At 39.5% G+C, this 18,504-nt stretch overlaps 1 protein-coding gene across 8 annotated transcripts in view; it reads left to right on the forward strand.

Annotated features, from left to right (window-relative positions):
* STARD13 (StAR related lipid transfer domain containing 13) overlaps nt 1–18,504 on the forward strand; it is a 457,620-nt gene that overhangs the window by 370,371 nt on the left and 68,745 nt on the right. Inside the window, exon 1 of one of the 8 annotated variants that reach the window (XM_034758642.1) lies at nt 4,068–4,086. The exons of the other annotated variants lie outside the window; for them this stretch is intronic. Coding sequence (XP_034614533.1) covers nt 4,077–4,086 — 10 coding nt within the window. The 5' untranslated portion in view covers nt 4,068–4,076. Of the gene's footprint in view, nt 1–4,067; nt 4,087–18,504 lie in introns of those variants that run through there. 8 annotated transcript variants of the gene reach the window in all.

An 18,504-nucleotide genomic window follows, 5' to 3' on the forward strand; every position in this document is an offset into this window, starting at 1 on the left:
TACCTTACTCTGTGAGTGGCCCCTTTGATTTCAATGAGATTGTTCCTGATATAAGGTTTTAATCTTTAATAGAGTGGTAGAATTTAGCCTTTAATTAAAATCAAAATAATGTGCCGAATATAAGTATTGTTGGCCAAATTCTGTTCTCATTCACACCAGTGCAAACAAAAGCAGAATTTGTCCATACATATATTACACACACACACGCATACCTATATATTAGGGCTGTCAATTAATCGCAGTTAACTCGTGCAACTAACTCAAAAAAATTCATCGCGATTAAAAACATTAATCGCAATTAATCACAGTTTTAATTGCACTGTTAAACTATAGAATACCAATTGAAATTTATTAAATATTTTGGATGTTTTTCACATATATTGTAATCTGTGTTGTAATTGAAATCAAAGTGTATATTATTTTTTATTACAAATATTTGCAGTAAAATGATAAACAATAGAAATAGTATATTTCAATTCACCTCATTCAAGTACTGTAGTGCAATCTCTTTCTTGTGAAAGTGCAACTTACAAATGTAAATTTTTTTGGTTACATAACCACTCAAAAACAAAACAATGTAAAACTTCAGAGCCTACAAATCCACTCAGTCCTACTTCTTGTTCAGCCAATTGCTAAGACAAACAAGTTTGTTTACGTTTACAGGAGATAATGCTGCCCTCTTCTTATTTACAGTGTCACCAGAAAGTGAGAACAAGCATTTGCTTGGCACTTTTGTAGCTTGCATTGCAAGGTATTTACGTGCCAGATATGCTTAACCTCCGTATGCCCCTTCATGCTTCAGCCACCATTCCAGGGGACATGCTGATGATGCTCGTTAAAAAAATAATGTGTTAATTAAATTTGTGACTGAACTCCTTGGGGGGAGAATTGTATGTCCCCTGTTTTTTTACCCATTTTCTGCTATATTTCATGTTATAGCAGTCTCGGATGATGATCCAGCACATGTCGTTCATTTTAAGAAGTCTTTCACTGCAGATTTAACAAAATGCAAAGAAGGTACCAATGTGAGATTTCTAAAGATAGCTACAGCACTCGACCCAAGGTTTAAGAATCGGAAGTGCCTTCCAAAATCTGAGAGGGATGAGGTGTGGAGCATGCTTTCAGATGTCTTAAAAGAGCAACACTACAGTGTGGAAAATACAGAACCCGAACCACCAAAAAAGAAAATCAACCTTCTGCTGGTGGCATCTGACTCAGATCATGGAAATGAACATGCGTTGGTCTGCATTGCTTTGGATTGTTATCAAGCAGAACCTGTCATCAGCATGGATGCATGTCCCCTGTAATGGTGGTCGAAGCATGAAGGGGCATACGAATTCTTTAGCGCATCTGGCACATAAATATCTTGTGATGCTGGCTACAACAGTGCCATGCGAATGCCTGTTCTCGCTTTCAGGTGACATTGTAAACAAGAAATGGGCAGCATTGTCTCCTGCAAATGTAAACAAACCTGTTTGTCTGAGCGATTGGCTGAACAAGAAGTAGGACTGAGTGAACTTGCAGGCTCTACAATTTTACATTGTTTTATTTTTGAATGCAGTTTTTTGTACATAATTCAACATTTGTAAGTTCAACTTTCATGATTAAAAGATTGCAGTACAGAACTTGTAAAATACTATTTATTTTGTTTTTTTACAGTGAAAATACTTGTAATAAAAAATAAATATAAAGTGAGCACTGTACACTTTGTATTCTGTGTTGTAATTGAAATCAATATATTTGAAAATGTAGAAAACACCCAAAAATATTTAAATAAATGATATTCTATTATTGATTTTTTTAATTGTTCATTAATCACGATTAATTTTTTTAATCACTTGAATCCGAAGAAGTGGGCTTCAGTCCACGAAAGCTTATGCTCTAATAAATTTGTTAGTCTCTAAGGTGCCACAAGTACTCCTGTTCTTTTTGTGGATACAGACTAACACGGCTGCTACTCTGAAACTTGAAAACCCTAATCTCTCTCTCTCTCTCTCTAATATGTTTAACAGAATATAAAAATCCAAACTTTCAAATCCTATCCATATTCTTGGTTTAGCCTCTGGTGCTTTAATATTGTTTTTTTTTTTCAGCTGTCCACTGTTTGAAATCATTTTAAAAGAGGGCATTAATTTTCACTGAAAGCAATTATTTCCCAACATTGCTTCATTTCCAGTAAAAAAAGGAATGAGAACAAAGTATAACTTGTCTAAAATCTCATAAAACGTTCTTACACAAGAATATATCAAGCCTGGGAAAATGTGTTCTTTTGTAAAAACATATTTTCCCTTGATGTCACTGCTAGTTGCAATAGGTGACATAGCATATCAGTATGTGTGTGTTTTTTTATATAAGATGGAGCTTTTCATCTAATTGGAAGTGTGTGATGTCAGAGTCACCATGGCAATTATTTTCTTATTGTCAAGGCTGATTCCCCACTCTGGCACTTTGAGTACAGAAGATGGGGGCCCGCAAGGATTTTAAAAACTAATACTGGCCACTCCCAGGTTTGTATTAAAATCCCAAGGTCACAGCTTATCTCTGACCTTGGATGGGTAGATGCTGCCACCACCCAAGTGCAAAAAAAAAAAACTCTTTTAGAACCCAGGAAGGCACACTTGGGAATTCCTTCCTGTGGGGTACCCTCCAGCCCCTTCACCCTCCCCTGGGGAAGAGCTGAGAAGAAAAACAAAGAAAATCCACTGTTGCCACCAGCTAATTAAACAAGATGTGCACAGATCTCTTAGGACACAAAAATCCAATCCTGTCCTTAAAAAAGATAAATTTTATTAAAAACAAACATCTAAAACCTCAGACTATTGCTAGATTTTAAAAAGAACCACTTATAAGGATTAAGCATTAAAATAACTTTCTTAACGTCCAGCTTAAAGGTTACAAGCAAAACAAAAGCACCTGGGATTAGCATAGAGGAGTCCACAAGCCAGGGTTAGCATAGAGGAGTCCACAAGCCAAAAAGAGATAAACCTAATTGCGTCTTCCTAGACATTTTCTGATCTACTTACATATCTGGGGTTTCAAATGAGTAGTTTCTAGGTATGAGCTGGTAATTTTCATACCTGGCCCACAGCTTTTTACAGCATAGTTCCAGCCCTGTCTCTGCTCTGTCCCCTCTCTCTGGAGAACAACAGACAGACAAAGGGGAAGTTTTTTCTCAATTTTAAAATGTTCTAGCCTTCCCCATTGGCTCTTTTGGTGAGGTGCTCACTCCCTTCCTTTTACCTATGGACTTTTTTAACCCTTTACAGGTAAAGCAAGTAGAGAACATCTACTAACAGGGATTTTATAGCTAATTGGCTGGCTGGGTATCCATAGAAGGGAGCTACCTCCCCCTTCATTTATCACACTTATTGATCAGCAGAATATATAATCTACTTCAGCATTGCAGCACCTTACATATTCTTCTTTTGGAGAAATGCTTTTGTCTTTACTGGACTCTGAATAAGATCATTCCTCTGAGGTAGAAAAATATCATTCTTTTAACACTGAGTCCTTTGGAGTTGCTTTTTGTGGTATTTTATGAACCTGACAAAGAGCCTAATGTCTCAAAAGTATGAGTATATAATGAAAAATATATTTATATACTGATTTCTTATTATAATTCTACTTCTATACTTTATACGGTCTTTCATCCAAAGATTTTAAAGCTCTTTTAATACTTCACAGAACCCCTGTGAAATAGGTATTTTAAAATATTATTCATTTTACAGATGGATAAGCTGAGGTTTAGAAAGGTTTAAACATGTCCTCAGATTACAGAGTGAGACTGGTAGAGTTGTGAATACAGCGAGTTTTAGGTGACCTGATCCCAGCTCCCTGCTCTAACCACAATGGGCCACCTCATCTTGAATGGTCCCTTGAAGTGTTAACTACCTATGCTCAACAATCTGTTCTACCTTGTATTTAGCTGTGACATTCAGTGTATGTTTCCCAGACCTGAAGAATTCTGTGTAAGCTCAAAAACTTCTCTCTCTCTCTCTCCAACAGAAGATGATCCAATAAAAGATATTACCTCACCCTCCTTGTCTGTCTAACCACAAGACTCATTCTTTCCACTTATGCCTAGAGGTGTGTCATACCTATTATTTATTTATTATTATTATGGTGTGCAAAAGTCCCAGTTAGGATCAAGGTCCCATTGGTGCTGTACAAACATGTAGGAGGACTTGGTACTGTCTTGAAGAGTTTACACGGAGCATAAACAAAAAGGAGGAAGGGGGAGGACATGCGTAACAGTAATAGGTTTACATAAGTACACAGGCCAGTTATGTGCACAACTTGGTGGTTCCAATTTGTGTAAAATACCTTTTGGTTATTTTGGTTTGCTTTTAACATTTTTTTTCTTGTTGTTTTTGGTTTTATTTATTTATTTTTTCTTTATTTGCCTTCTGCCCTGGCCCAGCCACTGTTAGACAGTCGATTTCCTGTAGGCATCACAGCAGAAGGGAATGGGAGATTCATAGATTATAAGGCCAGAAGGGACCACTGTGGTATAGTCTGACCTCCTGTTAAATACAGACAATTATCTAGTTCCTGGTTGAACTAGAGCGTATCTTTTAGGAAAGCTTCCAATCTTGATTTAAAAGTTGTCAGTGGTGAAGAATTCACAGCAACCCTGGTAAATTGTTCCAATGGTTAATTACCCTCACTGTTAAAAATTTGCATCTTATTTCCAGTCTGAATTTCTCTAGCTTCAGCTTTTAGGAAGGAGAGTATAATGACTTTACAGACTAATTTAGAGAGGGTGCCCCATGCATAGGAGGCAGCATGGAAAAAATCACAATGTTGGTTGTACTTGTGCCACCTTAGAGACTAACAAATTTAGGTGCCACAAGTACTCCTGTTCTTTTTGCAGATACAGACTAACATGGCTGCTACTCTGAAACCTGTCAATGTTGGTTGTGAAAGAGGTATAATAAATGTAAAAGTAAATGTTTAGCCAAAAAGAAATTTTTATATCTATTGAAAGCTAAATGTGGTAAAGGAATTGGCAACAAAGAAAGCATAATCATATGTACAATCTTAATATTAACAATTTACAAATTATTACAATGGTTTTATTTACATGCTATCCAAGAGTGCATCTGGTGAGAACTGGTTGTCAATATGCAGCAGAAAAAGCAAGGCTGAACATCTCTAGCACTTTCTTTAAATATAATAGTTCCTGGTAATTACATATCCTATTAGTTGTTATCTAAATATTTATCTTCAGCTAAATTACAAGAAGTGCACAGTCAGAGAGAAAACCCACATGCTTTTTACTGTATGCCGTAAAGATGGAATTGTGCTCAGCCAAATACTTGGTTTCTGGTTTTATTCTGTATTTTGTTTTCGTGGATAACACTGGAAAAAAAGAGAGACGAAAGACTGGGATTGATGGCAAGCAGTGACAAAGACACTGGGACTGAGACTGTGGTTTTTAAAGGCTGTTTGCCATGCTAAGTCAGAGACCACAATATGAAATCATATTTTAAATATTTTGGCTTAAATGGGGTCAACAACAGGCTTTCCTAGCAACAGGGTTCTGCACAGCATAGATCTTCATTTTTCTGCAAGGCAGTTGCAGATTTTACACCTACTTGTTGGGACAACTCCTCAACTGGGGTAAATTGACACAGCTCCATTGGCTTCTGTGCAGTTGAAGCTCAGGCCCATTGTAATTAGCATTATTGTTCCAAGTGTTTGAAAAGTCACCTAAATTAAAGATGGGATTGTATTGGAGAGGCAGTGGGGGCTAAGGGACTGGATTGGAACTAGGAGATCAGGCTTCTTTTTCTGCCTTTGATAAGTCTCTGCACCTTTGTTCTCCCTCCCATCCTTTGTCTGCCTTGCCTATTAAGATTGTAACCTCTTCAGGGCAAGGACTGTTCCCCACTATTAGTACAGCATCAGCATAATGGGGCCCTGATCCCAGTTGAGGCCGCTGGGTACTATTGGAATACAAGTAATAATATTTGAGCATATTTCTCCCCTCACCCCACAAAAACACAAAATTTCAGCGGTAACTGTGTTTATATATCTTCCTACTGTATTTTCCACTGCATGCATCCGATGAAGTGGGTTTTAGCCCATGAAAGCTTATGCCCAAATAAATTTGTTAGTCTCTAAGGTGCCACAAATACTCCACATTCTTTTTGTGTTTCACTAGTTGTTTTGTATACTTTTCACCTGCTATCAGTGACAGATATGTGTCCTGCAACCTTGCGCTGTGGGGTGGTTGGTAGGGTGGGGAGAGAGTCCCCTCTGCTAGGATGTTGAGTGGGGAAAGGGTCGCCTTTAGTTCTTTATGTGGGTCTCCCCTGACTGCTGGTGGTCTCCTTTAGCTGGGTTGGGGCGGGAGCAGGTAGTAGTACCCCTTCTGAGTGTTGAGGATCGGGCTCCAGGGTCCTTCCAATAACTGGCTCTTTAAACTCTTGGCTGGGGCTGGGCAGGTGAGCACAGGGGGAGGGGAAGGAGAAGAGGTGGGCTGCAGGACTCCCATTCAGGGCAACTGCTGTTCAGCTCCACCTCCTCTTTGTGTGCATCTAGAGTGGCCAGCAGTGTGTGGGTAGAAGTGTGAGGACAGCATGGTACATGCCACAGCCAACCCAGCAACACTGCTGGGGGATGCAGTAGTGTGCTCCTAGGAGCAGCTGCTCTTGGTGCAGCAAAAGCAGGACCAATCTACAGCTCAGCAGCTGCATGCGTGGGTAGCAGCTGGTCTAGTTCCAGCCTTAGAGAGGACTGAGAAGTCAACAATCTGAGCTGATGCTAGCATTTTTTGGCAGTCTTCCAAAACAATTCACCCATCCACCAAATGTCACCAGCTCTTCTCCTCCATGATCACAGTCCTGTGCAAAGGGTTGGCCTAGGGATTTGGGGGTCAGTGAACCGACTCTTTGCAATCTGTGCCAAGCTTAATTGACTCCTTTTACTTTAAAAAGTGTACGAGTTGATGGGAAGGATCTGAAGGTTCTTTCCATCCTCTTACAGAAATGGAACCCACAACTGGGTTAGATATATTTACATTTTCAAGGCTGGCTGTGCAAGGAAAAGGCCTAGAAGTTTGTTTGTTTGTTTGTTTTAAATTAATGAAAGCTGAGGTTTTCCTTCATGGGACTTGCAATCTTTAAACCAAGACTGGATATCTCTAACAGATACGCTAGAGCTCCATCAGAAGTCATGGGCTTGATGTAGAAATGAATGGATGAGGTTCTATGGTCTGTGTTATGCATAGCCTTATGCTGGCCTCCTAGTTTCCAAATGCCTGGCATCATGATACGTGAGCACTGGTAGAGGAGTCGCCGGGGGTGAATTTGGTCTGAGTTGATCAAGCACAGTGAATAACTACACCACCGTACAATGGTAAATGTTACACTAATACATTACTCTGATAAAATAGCATTTGTTTTAGTTTAGACTGTTTCATTGATATATTTTAACATTTTTATTAATGCTATATACCCTTATAGCTCATTTACAAAAAGAATTATAAATGTATATGTTTATGTAACATTTTAAAATACATTAAAATGTGTATAAAACCAATGAAAGCTTTTAGACCCTGAACTGTCTCTTGGCTTTATATATTACTTCATACCACTGCATACATTCAACCTGAGCTGTTGCAACCTTGATCTATCTTTTGCTATTACCCCTCTTGCAAGCAAAACTAGTATTTAATAATAAGGAATGACCCATACGTTAAGTTGAATGATAAAGTCAGAGAGAATGTTGTGCTCAGCTTCTTCATCTCTCCACCCCCGTTATATAGATACAAAAATAAAACAAAAATCATAACTTGGGCCTAGATTTTTTCACACTGTAAAGACACAGTTTAATTTTGAAAAATACCAGTTTTTCCATTAATGAAGTTATGAAATTGTCAAAGGGTCTGTAAATTGTATGGGTCCAAATCATTAAAACATTGTATCCATTTTGGATGCCTGTCTTTTAGAGGTGCTGACTACCAACCACTCAAATTTAACTCTTTGGAACTGCAGGTTCTTTGCTCTTCTGAAAATCAGCCCTTAAGAATCTCAACTAGGGGACCCAAAAACTGTGTCACCCACCATTAGTGGATAGAAAGCTGGCAAGATCATCGGGCTCAATGGGTAGTGATCAACAGCTTGATGTCTAGTTGGAGGCCGGTATCAAGCAGAGTGCCCCAGGGGTCGGTCCTGGGTCTGGTTTTGTTCAACATCTTTATTAATGATCTGGATGATGGGATGGATTGCACCCTCAGCAAGTTTTCTGATGACACTAAGTGGGAGGGGAGAAGAGGTAGATACTCTGGAGGGTAGGGATAGGGTCCAGAGTGACCTAGACAAATTGGAGGATTGGGCCAAAAGAAATCTGATGAGGTTCAACAAGGACAAGTACAGAGTCCTGCACTTAGGAAGGTAGAATCCCATGCACTGCTACAGGCTGGGGACCGACTGGCTAAGCAGCAGTTCTACAGAAAAGGGCCTGGGGATTACAGTGGACAAGAAGCTGGATATGAGTCAACAGTGTGCCCTTGTTGCCAAAAAGGCTAATGGCATATTGGGATGAATTAGTGGAAGCATTGCCAGCAGATCGAGGGAAGTGATTATTCCCCTCTATTCAGGACTGGTGAGGCCACATCTGGAATATTGCATCCAGTTTTGGGCCCCCCATTACAGAACGGAGGTGGACAAATTGGAGAGAGTCCAACGAAAGGCAATGAAAGTTATTAGGGGGCTGGGGCATATGACTTACGAGGGGAGGCTGAGGGAACTGGGCTTATTTAATTGGCAGAAAAGAAGAGTGAGGGGGGATTTGATAGCAGCCTTCAACTACATGAAGGGGGGTTCCAAAGAGGATGGAGCTAGGCTGTTCTCAGGGGTGGCAGATGATAGAACAAGGAGTAATGGTCTCAAGTTGCAGTGGGGGAGGTCTCAAGTTGCAGTGGGGGAGGTCTAGGTTGGATATTAGGAAAAACTATTTCACTAGGAGAGTGATGAAACACTGGAATGGGTTACCTAGGGAGGTGGTGGAATCTCCAACCTTAGAGGTTTTTAAGGCCCGGCTTGACAAAGCCCTGGCAGGGATGATTTAGTTGGGGTTGGTCCTGCTTTGAGCAGAGGGTTGGACTAGATGACCTCCTGAGGTCTCTTCCAACCCTAATTTTCTATGATTCTATGAGTTGTTTGTAAATATACAGTTTGTGAAGGATTTTTCTTTGCAAAAAGTAGATTAAAAGGCAATCATTATTATCCATGAACTATCTGTAGTTCTTTATATATTTAACTTGTTTTTAAATATATGAATATAAATACCCTATTTAAGGCTAAATTCAGACATTATTACTCATGTTATGTAGCAACTTACTCTTTTAGTTGTCTCATTGACTAATGCACTGCCCAGTATCAGGCAAAAAATGCCTATTGTTCATAGTGCAGTTTTTGAGGGATGATTATCATCTTGTTCTCTGATCTTTGGTATAATCATAGGTTAACTATTTAGAATTGCGATATATGCCCGTCACAACTTTTGCCTCTTTTGCAGCAGACCTAATCCAGTGCATCATCATGACTTAATTGAGGTCATGGTTTACACAGAATCACAGCAGTCTCACAGAGAAGGAAACTGTTTAATAAACATTAAATCATTTGATGAATGGGAAAAGTTCTCTTCTAAATTTAACTTAAAAGTATATTCTCATCTTTTTATTTACCAGTAGTTTTCTTGGCCCAGAACATACTCTTCTGGCTCCAGAAACTCAGAATTATGCAAATCTCTCATCCATACAAACTCACAATCATTTGGAGTAGGCAGAACTTTCCTATGATTTTCCTATGCATTAGATTAAGTGACAGTTAACTACCTTGACTCTGCAGATGATGTTACCCTCCAGCAAACCCTTTCAAAATGTGGAGTGCGATATTGGGTAAAATGTGGCCATTTCCATCAGTATCAATGTAAATGTTGCTAAATCAGAATTTGTTAGTTATAGGAAGGGAGAAGAAATGCAGGGTAATGTTTACAGAAAAAGTAGGTGAGTATTTTACTAAATGTCTGCTGAATGGACACAGATGGGGAAATCCAGAGGTAGATAAACACAAGAATTGGAAAAGTAAGCAATATAGTCCAGCAGCAGCTATGGAAGACTGTTCAGCTGACAGGTCTATCTCAGAACAGAGCTGGAACTATGTCATAAAAATGTCTACTTTTGTATAGAGCAGTAAATTTGCCGCCTGTCTGGTTTTAAACCAGATAACCTAGTTTAGTCAGGTATAGCCTACTAATGTATTTTTTCGGGGTTGTTTTAGAGTCCAAGGTCTAAGAATAAATATTAATACAGGGTGATTATTTCAGAGCTCTTGGATAAAGACAATTATTTTGCTAAATAAAATGAAGGATCTCAATTTTGGGGAGGGCTAAGGGTCCACCCCACTTTTTGAACTAGTAGCATTATGGGAAATTAATAGAAGTAATGTCAGCCCAAACTCTCTGAGTCAGATGACTGTAACAGATTTTCATGTATGATAAGTGTATATGTCTAAGATCCAGGTAACCAACCAAGTAAAGAAGGTTCTAATGTCTTGATAGTCTCAGATGCCCCAAACTCAGAAGCCAGTCACTAGTGTAGATGAAGAAAAGAAGTTGGAGAAGGACCAGTTGTCAGGAACTATGGACCTGAGTTCCCTCACCTAAGTCTGGGGTTAGCTGGCTGAGCGCATAGGCCAACTAATGAGCCCAGCTGGGCTGAGGCAGAATCACTAGATTGGTTGGACTACCGAATTGGCTGCAAGGAGCCTGCAAGTCTCCATTTAAGTTCAGCAGCAGTGGCAAATTGCTAGTTGCTTGACACAAGTGCAGCTGTGATTGCTCCTGCGTCTGTCCTGACCTAGTCCTGTTCCGTGCTTGGTTCCCAGGTCTAGCTCTGACCCTTGCCTCTGACTGCCCATGTCTTGTTCTGTGGCCCCAGTTGAGGAGTACAAATCATTAGTGGGAGAGATGTGGATATGGAGACCATGAAAATGCAGTTGGAAAGACAGGAGAAGAACCAAGAAATAGGGAGTGATACATTGTGTGGAAAGCAGGAGGGAAGAGGAGGGGGATGTTGTTTGGAAAATGCATCTCTTTTGTCTATGACATGGTGGCCTCCTTGTGGCCTAAGTTCAACAAATACTTATGCTTAAAGTTAAGCATGTACTTATACTTAAATTCCATTGATTTCAACAGGACTTAAGCCTGTGCTTAAGACCAGGTTCAGGAAAGCATCTCTTTTCAGGACATCATTTAAATATGTGCTTAACCTCTATTTAAGTCAATGGGATCTAACATGTCCTGAAGAAACAAGGATGGATTTAACTGCGTACTTAACTGCATTCCTGAATTGGCGCTGAGGGTGAGGGCCAGACTGTTATCAAAAATTTTGTAAAATATTATAACTTTATTGCTTTGAATAAGTGAGGTAGAAGCTACAAGCGGAGAGGACAATTTAGTGCCTAGATGCTGTATTTATCTGATTTATGGCTTACCAGCCATGTTTAAAGCAGTAATGCTAAATAACATCATCTTTAGAATTATTTGTATGCAATGCCTCTCTGGGTAGTCACTGTTTAGAATGATGTATAAACCAGGAATATTTAATTCCAGAAAGATTTAGACATATTTCAATGTACAATGTGTAACTCATTTTTCATAGTATAGCTACATAAATGTAAGTACTGAATGTGCCACTAAATTAGGACATATATGTTGTATAAGATTTAGATGTATTCAGAATGTATAATGTTTTTTCATAATGTTGTATTTGTATGTATAGTTTTCTATACTCCACTTATTTGAGAATTTCATTTCATAGATTTCTCCCAGGGAACTAATTTAGTCGGAAAATAACAATGAATTTGCCTTTTGGATATCATAGTGATGGGTATGTTACAGATAACTAGGTAGAGACTTTTAATTGGGATAATATTTACATAAATTCCATTTAATAAGGATGCATTTGGCTAGTGCCAACAGGTTACATGAATTTAACCAAACAATAAATATTGGTGAAATTCTAAGCATTGGCCTTTCAATGCAGAAGTTGTCAAAAGAAGAAAAATATGACATGCAGTGAATATCCTTTTACTCTTGCTTTTTATTCAGTATCATATATTATTGCATTATAAATATTTGAAGATATTTTTAATTTCGTCTCTTAATTTGGACAGCTGCATAATTGGGGTGCGAGATCAGCCACAAGAATGCAATCAGAATGATTCTACTATGCAACAATGTTCTACCTTCTACCTTCAGTTTAGGGCAGAGGGAACAATTTCATGTGGTCACAGTCTTTGTTATCACAATAAAAAATGAGCAGGAATCTTAAGACTCTTATAGTAAATATCTCCAAACTCTTTGCAAACATTATTAATTAATTAAGACTCAAAATGTCTCTTGTAGGTGTTGTTATGCCCCTTTTATAGAGAGAGAGTGAGGCTCAGACACTTAGTGATTCACCCACAGTTGCAGAGTAAATTATTTGCAGAACCTGGAAAATGCCTCAAGAATTCTGATTTCCAGGCCTGACAACTAACTAACCACAGAAAATATAAGAGAAACGTATCCACCCAGATCCAGACTCATTGTAAAGCAGCCATAGACACGGTGGTTCCAAGCACTGGACAACTCCACCCTGCATAGAAGGATAGCATCGGAGCATATTGCCCTCCTCATAGCCCCAGTGCTGTAACCCTCTGGGTGCCCAACACAGGGAGAGTAGCCAGGAAAAAGGGGGCCTGGCTGGGAATTTGCTGTGGCTGACTGATCCCCAGCTGCCTTGACCTGCCACTCTTATTTATGCAGGGGACTGGCCCAAGTCCCCAGCAAGCCTAGAATGGAGAAGTGCATTGTGGCCTCCCCATCCTCTGCCTCTGCTTATGCCATCAGTACAGACTACCAGAACGAGAAGATTTTGTTCTTACTAGTACCCAGTATTTCTCCCATTGATGTCAATGGAGGTTTTACCATTAACTTTAATGAGAGAACTGGATCCTAGAAATCTGTAATAAGACAAAGGTTAACTATCTGAAATGTTTACCTGTCCTGCTTTGCCCTTCAATCCAAAGTTACCTTCACCATGAAATAACATATGAATCAGTTGCAGTAAAGTTTCTATTTTTATTCTGAATTGAAGCAATGATGATTCAGGTGTACACAGGTCAGAACAAAAAGTTATAACTACCTTTTTAATAGTGTACATTTCTATTAATCTTACTATTTGGACTCCTGCTCAGTCCCTGATTTAACTGTTCTATGCAAGTCCCTCTTGCTAATATTCTGAGGCCCGGCAGAGGGGCAACCTACGTTAGAAATGGAACAGAAGGTTAAGAGAAAATTCAAGCAATCTGGCTGGTTAATGTGCACAGCATCAAAGTCCTAAAAATGATCTGTCTGTACTTTTTGAAAATGCATCCCATAAATAGAATGCAAACCTATTTCTCCCCCCTGCCCCCACCTTTCAGTTTATAAGAGCACTAATGTCCTTTATATGAAGCATTTCCTGCGGATTAATAACCATTTGAGGGTTAACGACCTGAGGTTGTGATTCAGGCCATCAACTCCTCCAAGCTGCTCATTAATCCCTAGGATATGCACTATGCTTCCGTCACCATTGCTTAAGTTAAGTATTTCCTCAGCATCTCCTAAGAACAATATTCATCTTAAGGCATTTCCTCTGGAGAGGCCTAGAAGTTGGACATTTGTTTGTCCTTATGTTTTGTTAGGAGAGAGTTCACAACTGCTTTTTCAGCTAACTGTATTACAAGTTGTAGCATTTATTCATGCTGGCACTGAGGCTCTGTAATGATGTGCACATTTAAAATGGCTAAAATAGATTATTAAATTGTGCATGGAAGTATTAACATCTACTTGTTTTAACTGCTGACAATCTCATAAACTAAATTAAAACAATAAATTCCCCATCCTAATTTTAGTAGATGGTGCATTTCAGATTTACATTTATGGATCTTACCACATCCTGCTAAATTATCTCATCATTCTGGCTGCAAATGATGTCCCAAAATGCAGAGCTGTGTGAAGGTAACAACCAGGGCTGGTGTTAGGTGGTAGCAAGCAGGGCAGTTGCCCGGGGTCCCATGCCACAGGGGTCTCCGTGGAGCTAAATTACATCTTATCTACAGAGTCACTGAGGGAAAATGTAATGTGAATATTACAGTAATTTAATCTTGAAAAGTGGAACTAAATCACACTAAAGCAGAAGTTTCTAAGTTGTGGGGCATGTCCTCTGGGGAGGGGGGTTCAGAGGAACATTTTGGGGTGGGGATGAGCAGCAATGCCAGGGGCCACTTGGGCTTCAGCCCCAGGCAGCGGGCTCGGACTTTGGGTTCAGCCCCAGGTGGTAGGAGGTGAGGTGGGGGTCAACTCCATAGTTTCTGCCCGGGGCCCCAGTGGGTCTAACACTGGCCCTGGTAACAGCATAATAGAAAGTGACAGACTGTAAAAGAAGTGAGATATCATTTCCAAATCAGATTCCTCCTATCTTATGAAGTCTTGAACTAGAGATGGTGTTGTGGCTATAAAGCATGGTACAGCAGCAGAAGTGTACTATACAGGACATATTTGCTGCTTGGAGATACATACTTGTGAGCAGTAAACTTGATTTTATTTCTGCTTATCAGCAAAAGAGCGATAGTTACTATTGGTTATTGGTTATACTTTTAGATATTTGGACACTTATATTGGTTATACTTTTAGATAAAGTTCTTCCTGGATACAGTTGATAGTAACTTCAGTAGTTAAGCCTACTACTTCTAGATTTCATCATCATATTATTAGGGCAGTCAATTAATTGCAGTTAACTCATGCAATTAACTCAAAAATTAATTGTGATTTAAAAAATTAATCGTGATTAATCACACTTTTAAATAATAGAATACCAATTGAAATGAATTAAATATTTGTGGATGTTTTTCTACATTTTAAAATATATTTATTTCACGTACAACACAGAATACAAAGTGTACACTGCTCACTTCATATTTTTTATTACAAATACTGGCACTGTAAAAATAATAAACAAAATAAATAGTATTTTTCAATTCACCTTATACAAATACTGTAGTGCAATCTCCTTATCATGAAAGTGCAACTTACAAATGTAGATTTTTGTTTTTGTTACATAACTGCATTCAAAAACAAAACAATGTAAAACTTTAGAGCCTACAAGTCCACTCAGTCCTACTTCTTGTTCAGATAATTGCTCAGACAAACAAGTTTGTTTACATTTACAAGAGCTAATGCTGCCCTCTTCTTATTTACAATGAAAACCTGAAAGTGAGAACAGGTGTTCACATGGCACTTTTGTAGCTGGCGTTGCAAGGTATTCTGTGCCAGATATGCTCACATTCGTATGCCCCTTCATGCTTCGACCACCATTCCAGAGGACATGCTTCCATTCTGATGACGCTCATTTAAAAAAAAAGCATGAATTAAATTTGTGACTGAACTCCTTGGGGGAGAATTTTTCCTGCTCTCTTTTACCCACATTCTGCCATATATTTCATGTTATAGCAGTCTCGGATGATGACCCAGCACATGTTGTCCATTTTAAGAACATTTTCACTGCAGATTTGACAACAGAAGGTACCAATGTGAGATTTCTAAAGATAGCTACTGTACTCAAGCCAAGGTTTAAGAATCTGAAGCAAATAGTGATTGGAGGAAGTGTTCTGATATATATTAAACACACACTGGTCTCAGGGTATGCCTGCACTACCGTGTAAGCCCAAGGTTTGAACTCAGGCTCAAGTTTAACCCCCTTTCCATGTACAAACAAATCATGCTAACTCAGGCTCAGACACGGGGTCCCAGGATCCCTTGGGGTGGACAGTCCAAGACTCAGTCAATCCAGGACCCAGAGTTCAAGCCCTGTTGCTTTGCAATATAGACATAGCAACTCTGGACTCATGCTCTGAGAGTCTGCCAAAAATATCTCTCGGTCTCATGGGCTAACTTTCTTTGTTTTCTGGACAGTCAAGTTTGGTGGACAGTCATGTTTTCCCACACTGCACCACAAGCAAAGGGCTAGAATGGCCATATTTTGCAAGGGCACTAGGAAGTCTGGAATATGGGTGGTTGGACTTGGACCCGCATAATGCTGGAGCCCCAGGTTGGGACCCAGGGTTCAATAATTCCTAAACTGAGGTTACAAATGAAAGTAGATGCTCAAGCCCTAGGTTAACAAACCCAGGGTCTGGTAATCCTGGGCTTATATTGCAGTGTAGACATACCCTTAGGCTATTGTTTTTTCATAGAGTTAATTTTTTAATCTTCTTTTAGCAACTGGCCTTGATTTGTGGCCCGAGGAGGCATAAGGGGAGAGCCTCCTCTCTACCACCCTTAAAATCAATAAATCCAGGAAAGACATGCCGAAGTCAGGGTCAGTCAATCAATGGAACATCATATCTGGAATGTTACCCTTTGGACAATGTGGGTACTTCTGGAAGAGGCGCATGTCCCCACACATTCTGTCGTGCCTGTAAATAGATGGAGAACTTGTACATATTATGATGTTTTGGTGATAGCTTATCTCCAGATGACTGGAGGATAGCTAATGTGACACCAATTTTTTAAAAAAGGCTGCAGAGGTGATCCTGGCAATTACAGGCCACTAAACCTAACTTCAGTACCAGGCAAATCAGTTGAGACTATAGTAAAGAACAGAATGATCAGACATGGAGATGAACACGATTTGTTGGGGAAGAGTCAACATGGCTTTTGTAAAAGGAAATCATGCCTCACCAATCTATTAGAATTCTTTGAGGGGTCAACAAACATATGAACAAGGGTGATCCAATGGATATAGTGTACTTAGACTTTCAGAAAGCCTTTGACAAGATCCCTCACCAAAGGCTCTTAAAAGCAAGCAGTTATGTGATAAGAGGAAAGGTCCTCTCAAGGATCAGTAACTGGTGCAGAGACAGGAAACAAAGGCTAGGAATAAATGGGTCCAATTTCACAATTGAGAGAGTTAAATAACAGGGTTCCCCGGGTACCTATGGGACCAGTGCTGTTCAACATATTCATAAATGATCTGGAAAAAAGGATAAACAGTGAGATAGCAAAATTTGCAGATGATACAAAATTACTCAAAATAGCTAAGTCCAATGCAAACTGCACAAAGCTACAAAACTGGCTGATTAGGCAACAAAATGGCAGATGAAATTCGGTTTTTTTAAATGCAAAGCAATGCACATTGCAAAACATAATCCCAACTATACATACAGAACAATGGGGTCCAAATTAGTTGTTACCCTCAAGAAAGAGAACTTGGAGTCATTGTGAATAGTTCTCTGAAAACATCCACCCAGTGTGCAGCGGCAGTCAAAAAAGCAAACAGAATGTTAGGAACCATTAGGAAATGGGTAGATAATAAGACAGAAAATATCATAATGCCACTATGTAAATCCACAGTACGCCCACACCTTGATTACTGCATGCAGATCTGGCCATCCATCTCCAAAAAGGTATTTTAGAATTGAAAAAGGCACAGAAAAGGGCAACCAAAATGATTAGAGGTATGGAACAGCTGCCATATGAGGAGAGATTAAAAAGACTGGGACTTTTCATCTTGGAAAAGAAATGACTATGAGGGGGATATGATAGGGGTCTATAAAATTGTGACTAATGTGGAGAAAGTGAATAAGGAAGTGTTGTTTACTACTTCACATAACATAAGAAGTAGGGGTCACCAGATGAAATTAATAGGCAGCAGGTTTAAAACAAACAAAAGGAAGTATTTCTTCACACAATGCACAGTCAACTTGTGGAATTTGTTGCCAGGGGATGTTGTGAAGTCCAAGACTATAATAGGGTTAAAAAAAAGCTAGATAAGTTCATGGAGAATAGATCCATCAGTGGCTATTAGCCAAGATGGTCATGGATGGAATCCCATGCTCTGAGTATCCATATCCCCTGACTGGCGGAAGCTGGAAGTGGACAATGGGGCAATGATTGCCTTTTTTGTTCATTTCCTCTGAAGCACCTGCCATTGTCCACTGCTGGAAGACAAGATACTGGACTAGATGGTCTGACTTAGTATGGCTGTTCTTATGTTCCAAAAGTAAAAATCTGCCAAAGAAACAAGGAGTTGCAATATGCAATTTACTTTTCATAAAGCCAGCAGAACCCCCACAGCCACCCTGGTCCATGTAGGGAACATTGTGGGGGGAGAAGGGAGCACTCCAGTGATTCGGGCGGGGAAGGGGGGGCAGCAGAACAGTCCTTGGGGACTGCTCCGGCCAGTTTAAGTTAGAGCAGCCCCATGGATTGGAGAATATGAAAAGATGGCTAGGAGCTCGTGCTTGGCACAGCTGCAGATTCAATCTAAAAAATGTATCCTCACAATATCCTCATGGCATAAACAGCTATTGTTCCCATTTTTATTTTTCCTAAGTGAAAAAGAAATTAAACATTTTCCCCAATGTTGCACAAGAAATCAGCGGCAGAGATGGGAACTGGATCCCAAAC

The sequence above is a fragment of the Trachemys scripta genome, chromosome 1, assembly GCF_013100865.1.
Source record: "Trachemys scripta elegans isolate TJP31775 chromosome 1, CAS_Tse_1.0, whole genome shotgun sequence".
NCBI lineage: Eukaryota > Metazoa > Chordata > Testudines > Emydidae > Trachemys > Trachemys scripta.